General features: G+C 34.7%; 1 protein-coding gene and 1 long non-coding RNA gene across 2 annotated transcripts; one reads left to right on the top strand and one right to left on the bottom strand.

Annotated features, from left to right (window-relative positions):
- Positions 1-233: 233 nt before the first annotated feature.
- Positions 234-10516, bottom strand: LOC127738745 (uncharacterized). Its single transcript, XR_008000158.1, has 5 exons — positions 10277-10516; positions 5663-5757; positions 3383-3543; positions 1325-1445; positions 234-374 (listed from the first exon to the last, which is right to left on the bottom strand). It is a non-coding gene; the product is annotated as an uncharacterized LOC127738745 (long non-coding RNA).
- Positions 7029-10008, top strand: LOC127738744 (uncharacterized). Its single transcript, XM_052250084.1, has 2 exons — positions 7029-9504; positions 9898-10008. Exon 1 carries the CDS (start codon positions 7032-7034, stop codon positions 8622-8624), a length of 1593 nt encoding a protein of 530 aa, XP_052106044.1. The 5' UTR covers positions 7029-7031; the 3' UTR covers positions 8625-9504; positions 9898-10008.
- Positions 10517-11891: the final 1375 nt, after the last annotated feature.

Below are 11891 nucleotides of genomic sequence, written 5' to 3'. Positions count from 1 at the left end.
GGAACAGGTCTTACCTTTCATAGAATGAAAAAAAATCCAAGATGAACACACAAGATAGAATAAATGATTTAATATCAAACACATATAAAAACACACATGTAGGTCCCGAAAAAATATATAGAATATTAAAATCCAAAGGAATCACTAATGTCGGACGATCCAGGATAAAAAGACTATTACGAAGTCAAGACAGTTACACTTTAAGAAAGGAACTCCGTCATCCTTTTCGTCGTGCACGTGTAATTGTATCTGGAATTGATGATCAGTGGGACATGGACCTCGCTGATATGTCAAACATTGCAAGTGAAAACGGTCAGTTTCGATACCTATTAGTCGTCGTGGATATCTTTTCAAAGTATCTGTGGATTCAGGTTCTGAAAAATAAATCAGCAAAAGTTGTAGTCGAGGCAATGAAGAAAATTTTAGCTGGTAACAGAAAATGTAAAAAGATTCGAACTGATAAAGGAAAAGAATTTAACAACAACATAATGAAATCATATCTGAAAAATGAAGGTATACAATATTTCACCACACAGAATTCAGAAACAAAGGCTAACTACGCTGAAAGAGTTATCAAGACTGTGAAAAATATGATGTATCGATACTTCACAGAGAGGAGAAATCATAGGTACTTGGATGTACTTCAAGATATTGTTAAAGTATACAATTCTACTCCACATAGAAGCTTGAACAATATCCAACCAAAAGACGTCAGCAAAACAAACGAATAAGATATATGGGCATATATGTATTTAAAACCAAAGAAAATAACATCAAAAAAGCCTCGATCATACCACTTTAAGGCTAATGACTTCGTTCGTATTTCTTACATTTCTATGCTATTTGACCGTTCATATGATGAACATTTCACAAGAGAAATTTTTAAAGTTAGCCAAAGATTTCGAATGCAGGCTATACCGGTTTATAGAATAAAGGAGTATGATGGAACTTCCATAAAAGGATTATTTTATGAATCAGAGATGGTTAAAGTGAACAAGGATGAAGATGTTATGTGGTATGTAGAAAAAAAAAATCGAAAACGTAAGAGAAATGGACGGGTTCAGTGGTTAGTTAAGTTTGAAGGGTGGCCAAATAAATATAATCAGTGGTTGAATGAAGAGGATATCACAGATCCAAATGACTCCTGAAGATGAGCATCTACATAACATTCAATAGTGAAAAATCTCTGAACTATTTTCCAAACAACAAAGCATATACTTTTTCTTCTCAACTGAATTCACCTGTGTTTTTAAATGGAAATTGGAGAGTTGCCTTAGTTGTAGCAGACATTTCAAGTAGCATATCTAAATCAGAATCCATTTACCTGTATTCTAATATTTGTGGTGAATCTATTGTCGATGGAGAACAAAAGCCACTTCTTCGAAGGTTAAGTGCAGCCTCTATGGGAAACTGGTCAAACATTTTCGAAGTTCCGCATTATGTTCCTGTAAAAATAAATGACCTCTATAATATTGATATCTATATAACTGATGGTGACAACAATCTAGCTTCATTTTTAGATATTCCTGCAACGGTAACACTACACTTCAAATCGTTTCCATTCTTTTAAAAATGAACAAGATGTATGTGCCAAATGTAGGAAGCTGGATTAATTATTATGAGAAGCTAGACAGAAAAGGTCATCACAATACTAACAAAGGTCAAAAACAAATCGGAGGTGGGTCTCTAACTGGAACCTCAAGGTCATCCATTACACCAATCGGCATACCAACCAAAACCCCTTCTGATGAGAAAGTAAAAATTCAACTTGTCTCCCCCGTCCATCAAACGGATGAAATGGCCAAGGACATGGTTGAAAGAGAGAAAAAGACATTAAAAAGAAAGCCATCTAGTTATGATGCCAATTCTTCCAAAAGACGTCAAACGAACGAGACCTCCAAAAAGCCCAGTAAAACCACCAAAAAGTTGACTAAGCACAAAAAGTCAAGAAAGACAACCAAAGCATCAAACAAGAAGAGACATACGAAGAAAAAAACCAACAAGAAAAAACTGCAAAGCTCTGTGAAAACCTTCAAAGACATATTCAAGTAAATGGCTGCTTTATCGTTAGATGGGTTCCAAGAAGCTCAACCAAGTGGTTTGGATCTGTTTTCATTACCACCAACACAGACAGCGATTGATTCAGTGTATTATGATGAGCATAGGTCAACAGCACAGCTAACTGGAACTGCACCAGTAGAATTTAACATTGCAGCCCAAAATTCACTGGAGTATATAGATTTGAGAAAAACAAAATTATATGTAAAAGCGAGAATAAAACATATCAATGGAGACAGTCTAAAACCTACTGAGTATGTTGGTCCAGTTAACAATTTTCTACATTCTATGTTCTCACAGATTGATATTACATTACAAAATAAGTTGGTGACATCAACTACCACACATTATCCATACAAGGCAATGATACAAACTCTTTTATCTTTTGGATCTGAAGCAAAAAAATCTCAGCTGACTAGCCAGTTATGGAAAAAAGATCAACCAGGACATTTTGATGATAGTGATGTAGAAAATGGTGGCAATTCTTCCTTATTCGATCGCGCACAGTATTTTACTCAAAGTCAAGTGTGTGATTTAGAAGGTCCGTTATTTCATGATTTATGTAGTCTGGACAGATACATGCTGAATCAAGTAGCTATTAATGTTAAACTTTACCGTTCAAGACCTGAGTTTGCTTTGATGACAAGTGAAAAAGATCCAAATTTTCAAGTCATCATCGATGACATAGTGTTAAAAGTGTGCAAAATACGTTTAAACCCTGCTGTCATTATGGCACATGCGCAGAAACTACAAACAACAAATGCTAGATATCCCTATACCAGAACAGAAGTGCGCCTTATTTCTATACCTGCTGGGAGTCTTAGTTCAATTACAATAATTTGTTCAACGGACTCCGACCGACTCGTTGCGTTATAGCTTTTACAGAGTCCGCTAGTTCTAGTGGTTCATATACGTTAAATCCATTCAACTTTCAACATTTCAACCTTAGTCAAATAACGCTCAAACTGAACCAAGTTCCTGTAGGTGGGAATATTATGCAGTTAAACTATGGAGCCACGAGTCGAACTATACTACCTGCTTTTAATAGTATGTTTGAAGTGACTAACAAGTGGATGAGAGACAGTGGAAATCAGTTGAGTAGAAATGATATAGCAGGAGGAAATGCTTTATATTGTTTTGAAATAGAACCAAATTTCAGCGACGAGGGACAGTACTTAAACTTAGTGAAACAAGGAACTTGTTCTCTAGAAGTCAATTTCAATGCACCACTGCCGAAAGCGTCCACGTGTGTTGTGTATGCAGAGTTTCCAGCTTATTTTGAAATAAATTTAGAAAGAAACATCATTTTAGAATGAATACTTACCAGCTCAAGTGTGCCATTGTTTCAGACGTTGACTTACAACGATCTGTTCTTGGTGTATTCTCATCTGATGAACTGTCTCAAGTTCACCTACTACCAGGAATGGGTGTGATAGCCAATACAGATGTCGCAGGCTTACCAGGAAGACATTGGGTAGCATTTTTCTGTAATAGAAAGAACAGTCTTGAAGTATTTGACTCTTTTGGGTATTCAGAAAAAGAACTCACTGTTTATTTTAACAAATTCATGCGGAATTATGCATACATACAATCAAACGAGAAAAGACTACAAGGTGATGACACAGTTGTGTGTGGACAATATTGTTTGTTTTATTTAATGTGTCGTGTGAGAGGATTTACCATGCAACAGATAACAGATGTGTTTTCAGAAGACTATCAATTGAATGACAATTTTGTGTACAGTTTTATAGACAATCGGTTTCATTGCTGTGTGAACAATGTGTGTAATGTTGTGAATCAATCTTGTATCAAAATAAAAAATTAATGCTTATATGTTATTGTTGGTGTTGTTGTTGCCTCTCTTTTTTTTTTACATATAAAACAGTTTGTCTCTCAGCTATTTTTATTATTTCACTTGAACAGTATGGTTGACTGGTGGGAGAAGGAAAGTTTGCTCAAATTTCAGAGTCCAACATCAATATTCATTGTTGGTCCGTCAAATTCAGGAAAAACAATGTACACCAAAAACCTTCTTGAAAATGCAGATGGTATGTTTCAAGTACCACCGTCGAAGATATTTTACTGTTACAGTATTTGGCAGTCAGTTTTCGATGAAATGAAATCAGCAATACCAAACATTGATTTTTTTCAAGGTTTCCCCCATATGGATGTTTTATCAGAATGGGGGACTTTACAAGGGCATAAGGTTCTTGTTTTAGATGACCTGATGGTGGAATCTGCAGATAGTAAAGAACTGGTTCATCTCTTAACTGTAGGAATTCACCATAATTCAATCACTTTGATTCAGATTCTACATAACTTGTATTGTAAAGGCAAAGCCATGAGAACAGCCTCCCTCAATTGCCATTACTTTGTTTTATTTCGGAATTATAGAGATCAGTTACAAATTCAAACTCTTGGTAGGCAGATTTTTCCCGGACAGTCTAAATACTTTTTAGATGCATACAAAAGGCGACATCTGTAGCCTATCGCCTATTAATTATTGATTTAAATCCACATACAGACAAAACATATCAGTTGACAACAGATCGTGGAGTTGGACAGACACCTATCGTATATCACTCTGCAGAATGAAGGACTATTTAGCACATTTTCTTTTGAATGCTACTGCAAAACAAATTTCTCAAGCGATTAAATCACTAAGCAAGGAACAGTTGGAATGGTTGGTTGAAATAATATACAATGTGATGCAAGGAGTTTGCTCCATTTCAAGTGTTGATAAAACTTTGCTGACCAAGAAAAAGAAGCTCATACGTAAAATTGTTTCCAAAGGAGCAGCATATAAACAGAGAAAATTATATTTATTAAAAATAAGAGGACTGCTTCCTATTTTCCTAAAGACATATCTCCGTTATGTCTCGCGAACTGATTCTGATTCCTAAACTGAGGTATGAACAATTAAAAAATCCAGAGACATTGCCGGAAAAAAGAGAAAATCGAGATCAAGATCAGCCGAAAGATAAACCAGAAAATATCGATGACTTGGAAAGTAAACAGTTAGTAGAGGACTTTCAACCTGAAAAATTGAAGAAGTCAAACAAAAAGAGAAAAATTACACAACACGAGGAAAGTAAACCATATATCGCTATGCCCCTTAAAACAATGCTGCAAGAGAAAAGTAAACAAAAACCAAAGATGAAATGGTTATCGTTTCGAATTTAGATGTCATGTGAAATCGTCACGTGTATTTAAATTGAGGAAATTAGGTAGCTGTTATCATTTTGTGTAAAGTGAAAAGCATGGCTCACCGCGGTGTTCATACCAATGATTTACATTTTAACGAATCTGATGATGGTATGTTGGTGAAGGCAGCCATAGAGGTTGAGAATAAACTCAAACGTAAGAAATCATGTGCTGAAAATGTTGATGTCAAAAGACCAAAGTTAAATTGTGATATTTGTGATAAAACTTTCAAATACAACAGAAATTTGAACAGACATATGAATTCACATTTTAACAGAATTCAGTGTTTAGCGTGTGGGAAATCGTTTACGCAAAAACATAATTTAGTCAAACATGGTAATAAGTGTTCTGGACAGCGCACAATAAACAAACGAGATAAACAATTATCTAAGCAACTTACATGTAGACGCTGTGATGTCTCCTTTGATGATGTTGATTCTTTATTCACCCATGTTGCCAACCATCATCCGTTAAACCAAACAGGAGGTAGAATGCCTAAAACGGAGGAGCCAGTTGTCAGTCAGATAAAACGTAAACGGTTTCGTTTTAAGAAAAGCGCCATTAACAAATCAGTGAATCGTGTAGACCTTATGCCTATTGGTGATGAAAAATATGATTTATTACGTTTTTTGGCTAATACGAAAACTGATGTTGAAGAAATAATAGTATCTCAGCAAAAGAAACAAAAAAATGTCAAATGGTATGTAAATGCTCGAGTGGAGATGGTTCGAGATATTGGTGATGGACAACAAGAAAAGGCTCACCCACATTTCCGCAGCAAAAGTTACATATCTCTTCAGAATGAGAGTAATGATCATAATTTAAATGAAGCTTTCCAAACGATTAACAGAGTAATGGAAGAATTTATCAACAAGGGATCTAACTGGATATTGAATAAAGTTATATGCCTCGAAGTACATACTTTACCATACTCACCCATAGCTGGTTCAAATTATATGGAATTACCATACAAAATTAAGGCCACTGGTGGAATTATCAACATTAGAAATGATGACCAAAAGTGTTTCCTATGGTCTGTACTGGCAGCCCTACATCCGATGGAATATAATCCATATCGGAAGTCACATTATACGGCACACGAAAATGAATTGAACATGAACGATATTGAATATCCTGTGTCTTTAACAAAAATGGAGAAATTTGAGAAACAAAACAATATTTCAATCAATGTTTTTGGCTTTCAAAACGAAGAAGTGTTCCCACTATATTTAACAAAGTTAGAAAATGTAGATAGGGAGATCGATTTATTGTATTTATCACAGAACGGGGAAACTCACTACTGTTGGATCAAAAATTTAGATCGTTTCCTTGGATCAATGACTAAACGGTTTTACTGTAGAAGATGTCTTCACGGATTCATAAGACAAGACTTATTAAATGAACACAGACTATATTGTAATAAGTTTGATTTTCAAAAAGTGACTTATCCAAAAGAAGGAGAAGCCATTTTAGAATTTAGAGACTTTCATAAACAAATGCGTGTTCCTTTTGTCATCTATGCAGACTTTGAATGCTTTGCAAAAAAGATGGATACTTGTCAACCAGACCCAAATCAATCGTCAACAACACATAAAACAAAATTTGTTCCATGTGGTTACTCGTACGTTGTGGTCAGTTCAAATGATAGATATTCCAAGCCAGCCGTTGTATACAGAGGAGAGAACGCAGTCGAACACTTTTTTGAAAATATATTTACAGAGGAAGAATACATAGATGATATATTGAGGAACATTTACGAGGAGTTAATTATGAGTGTGGAAACCGAAACGCAATTTCAAAATGCTACAAACTGTTATGTATGCAATCAACCATTTTCAGGCAAAATAATCAAAGTTCGTGACCACGACCATTTAGGTATAAACGAAGATAACGAATCACCAAAGTATAGCAATTACAGAGGGGCAGCCTGTCAGAGATGCAACTTGATGTTGAAAAATCCAAATTTCATTCCGGTCTATTTTCATAATTTGCGGAACTTTGATGCACACCTTTTGCTGTCGGAAGCTGGTAAATTCAAGGACAAAAAATTAACATGTATACCAAACAATATGGAGAAATATGTGTCCTTTTCTGTTGGACAACTGAGGTTTTTAGACACATACCAGTGCATGAGTAGCTCTTTGGAGACGTTAATTGCTAATTTAGCGGCAGACGGTTTTAAAAATTTCAAACAATTTCGAAAAGCTTTCCCCAATGACGAACACGCTAAACTTTTGCTACAGAAAAACGAATACTGTTATGATTATGTGAATTGTTCTGAAAGATTTGAAGAGACAGCTCTCCCTTCAAAAGCAGCTTTTTATAATTCCTTAACCAAAGAAGCTATTTCTGATGAAAAGTATGAACACGCTCAAAAGGTCTGGAACACGTTCAATATGAAAACCTTAGGGGATTTTCACAATTTGTATGTATTAACAGATACGCTACTCTTAGCAGATGTTTTCGAACGATTCCGTGACATGACTCTTGAATATTACAAGTTGGATGCTAGTCACTTTTTCACGAGTCCAGGTTTAGCATGGCAAGCAGCATTGAAAATGAGCGGTGTCTGCCTGGATTTAATTACTGATCCCCTCATGTACAACATGATAGAGCTTGGAACACGAGGTGGGGTCAGTATGGTTACCAAAAAATACAGTCGAGCTAATCATCAATATGTTGACGACTTTAATGAATCAGATGTGAAAAAACACATCATGTATCTAGATGCTAACAATTTGTACGGTTGGGCAATGTCTCAACCATTGCCTTATGGTTTTTTCCATTTTTTAAATGAAGATGAAATTAGTCATTTTGAGTTACAGAAAGTCGAGTCAGACGCAAAAGAAGGCTACATTTTAGAAGTAGACATAGAATATCCTGAACATCTCCACAACAAACATAACGATTATCCTCTGGCACCCGAACATCTACTCATTGAAGACAAAGATCTATCGAAATACAGTACTGATTTATGGGGAAAGTTAAATTCTGTGAAGAATGCAAATGGTGTGGAAAAAGTGAAACCTAGGATTAAAACCCGAAAATTAATTCCAACTCTGAAGAAAAAGACAAACTATGTGGTGCATTATCAAAATTTACAACTTTATACAGAACTTGGAATGAAAATAACTAAAATACATAGAGTATTAGGATTTCAACAAAAGGCATGGCTTAAAACCTACATAGAATTCAACACCAACATGAGAAAACAGGCAAACAACGACTTTGAGAAGGACTTTTTCAAACTGATGTGTAATAGGTATGTTTCTCGTTTTTTTTTATATAGATTAGACCGTTGGTTTTCCCGTTTGAATGGTTTTACACTTTTGGGGCTCTTTATAGCTTGTTGTTCGGTGTGAGCCAAGGCTCCGTGTTGAAGGCCGTACATTGACCTATTATGGTTTACTTTTTTTTTAAATTGTTATTTGAATGGAGAGTTGTCTCATTGGCACTCACACCACATCTTCCTATATCTATGTTATTTTTAAATGTGTAAGATTTTAAAGTGTTGTCAAGATCTCGAGTTTGCTTGTTGTCTCATTGTCGCATTACCCACATTGATTTAATTATGTTTTGTGGTTTTTGTGTCAGCTTCTAGTACTTATCTAAAAGTATTCCTACTTTTTCAGTGTTTTTGGTAAATGTATGGAAAATTTGCGTGCTAGGATGAATCTAAGACTAATCAATTCAGCCTCGGAAGAAAAACTAAAAAAGTTAGTAGCTCAGCCGTCGTTTCTATGCTGCCAAATTTTCAATGAAGACCTCGTTGGAGTACACAACCAACAGATCAACCTAACTCTCAATAAACCCATCTATGCCGGACAAGCTATTTTAGACCTTTCAAAGAGACTGATGTATGAATTCCATTACAAGGTGATGAAGCCTCAGTACGGTGACAAGATCAACTTGCTGTTTACAGATACAGGTATGATATTTTTTTGTTTGTTTGTTTGTTAAAATAAAAGCCATTGTTTCTTTAAATTTCTAATATTTCTCATTGTTTTCTCCTTTGTATAAGTAGAATAAAGGAAGAGATTCCTCTTTGGTATTGTACTAACATTTCTGAATTCATTTTAGATTCGTTGTGTTATGAGATTCTGACTGATGATGTATATGAAGACATGAAACCTATCAAAGACCTATTCGATACCTCCAACTACGGCTCATTCAACAAAACGAAACATCTCTTTTCCAGCAAATATAAGAAAGTCGTTGGGAAATTTAAAGATGAGCTTGGTGGTGAGTTCTTTCAAACAAACATTTTTTTTCTCTCTCTCTAAAGTTTAACATAAATTTTCTTTCAAATTTTCCTTTTTCTTGTGAATTTTCTGTAAAATTTTCCTTTTTCTTTTGAATTTTCTGTAAAATTTTCCTTTTTCTTTTGAATTTTCTGTAAAATTTTCCTTTTTCTTTAGAATTTTCATTTAAATTTTCCTTTTTCTTTAGAATTTTCTGTTAAATTTTCCTTTTTCTTGTGAAATTTATGTTAAATTTTCCTTTTTCATGTGAATTTTCTGTTAAATTTTCCTTTTTCTTTTGAATTTTCTTTTAAATTTTCCTTTTTTCTTTGAATTTTCTGTTAAATTATTATTAAATATTGTCTTTCTCATGTGCCTCAAAAAATCTTTTCAGGTGTTCCTTTAAAAGAATTCGTTGGCTTGAGACCTAAAATGTACAGCCTTTTGTATAACCAGACCTCTACAGAAGGTATCACATGCGAAAAGGAAAAAAAAGTGGTGAAAGGCATTTCAAAAACTGAAATAAAACAGACTCTCCGACATGAAATGTATAAGAAATGTTTGAATGAAGAAACTACGACCACCAATTCAATGACGTGCATTAGAAGTAAAAATCATGAACTTTTCATGGATACCGTTGTGAAAAAAGGACTGTGTAGTTTTGATGATAAACGTTACTGGAAGAACCCAATTGAAAGCTATGCCTATGGACATTATAAGATAGACACATATTAGTGATAGTATTTATTAAATATTTAAAAAAAAAAACTAACCGTGTCAGTCTGTTTGCATATATGTCCGTAATGAAATTTATAAATGTTATTCCTATAAACACCACATTGAATGAAAGTCACACCACATTGAGCATCATCACATCGATTGGAAAAAGGCTCCCATTTCCTCCTCAGAGAGATCATATAAATTGTTTTTCACAGGGGAAATCTGTTCATATTTTGTATTCTTCCCAGACCACTGTGGGTGTAATTCTTCACGTACCGGTCTCTTTGCGGCCACCCTCAGTAGTGGTAGTTGACGTCTCGTTTTCATATATTATTGTTAGAGGTGCCTGCAATAGTAAAAATGAAATATTTAAATAAATAAACCAGAGAGAAATGAAATACTTTCAGTGTTGCTTATCTTTTTTTTTTAAGAACAAAAGGTTGTTTGCAAGTTCAATTCTATACTTTAAAAACAAGTATTGCTTTGTTCGCATTTAAGAAAAAAAAAAAACCACCCTCTATTGCAAGACTTACCTATTGTATGTATTGTTAACTTGTTCTCACCCTGAACATGTATGAAATATTTGCCACTGGACGTTAAGCAACCAACAATCAATCATGATTCTTGAACATATTTAAACTCTACATTAATAAATGTATACTTACGGAAGGTGTTGGTGGTGGTTGCTTAACGTCCAGTGGCAAATATTTCATACAAGTTCAGGGTGAGAACAAGTTAAGAATACATGGTGATTCTTGAGAAGAAGAAAAAACCCACCCTCTATTGCAAGACTTACCTATTGTATGTATTGTTAACTTGTTCTCACCCTGAACATGTATGAAATATTTGCCACTGGACGTTAAGCAACCAACAATCAATCATGATTCTTGAACATATTTAATCTCTACATTAATAAATGTATACTTACGGAAGGTGTTGGTGGTGGTGGCGGTGCATAAACCGGCGCTACATTTTCTTTAGGCACAACCTGCTCCTGTGGCTGGGAGAGCGGCTAAAACATGAAAAATAACATAAAACTCAAACTCAAATGTTATGAAGAAAGTTTTATACTTGCGAGAGGTGTTGGTGGTGTGCATATTGTTTCTCGTTCATTATTTTGTACATAAATTAGGTTGTTATCTTTTTTCTCCCCTCGGATGTTTGTTTTACATTCATCATTTTGAAGCTATTTATAGCTGACTATGAGGTATGGGTTTTGCTTATTGTTGATGGTCGCAAGGTGACCAAAAGTTGACAATTTCTGTATCATTTGGTCTCTTGTGAAGAGTTATCTTATTAACAATCATACCACATCTTCGTTTTATGTTATTCAATTGTTGCATTAAATGAGTTAAAATAAAAGGCAACTGTGAACACCGATATCTCCCCTAACAAAAGCGAGGTAGATAGATAAACAGAAAGATAAACGGTAATAGACAATACTTACAACCTTCCTGTTGTTTACGGTAAGCGCATACAAACAGAGAAAAAAAAACACCTCAAAGGGTATAATCTTTAATTTCCTCGGTTTTTAAAGAAAACTCCTACATGTGAACCTCGTGTAAAAACAAAAAGAAAGAAAATAGTCTTACCTGTGGAAAGTATGCCGTTAGGGACTCTAGGTGCCCCCTCAGTGTAAACAGATCATCCAGCTCGTCCAGCCCTAAA

This window comes from Mytilus californianus, unplaced genomic scaffold (genome assembly GCF_021869535.1).
Source record: "Mytilus californianus isolate M0D057914Y unplaced genomic scaffold, xbMytCali1.0.p SCAF_4, whole genome shotgun sequence".
Classification (NCBI taxonomy): domain Eukaryota; kingdom Metazoa; phylum Mollusca; class Bivalvia; order Mytilida; family Mytilidae; genus Mytilus; species Mytilus californianus.
The sequence above is the reverse complement of the archived record's forward strand: the minus strand, read 5'-3'. Positions and strand labels throughout refer to the sequence as shown.

What these genes read in the sequence shown, in the direction of transcription:
- LOC127738744 (XM_052250084.1), top strand. Translation starts at nt 7,032, where the DNA reads ATGAGTGTGGAAACCGAAACGCAATTTCAAAATGCTACAAACTGTTAT.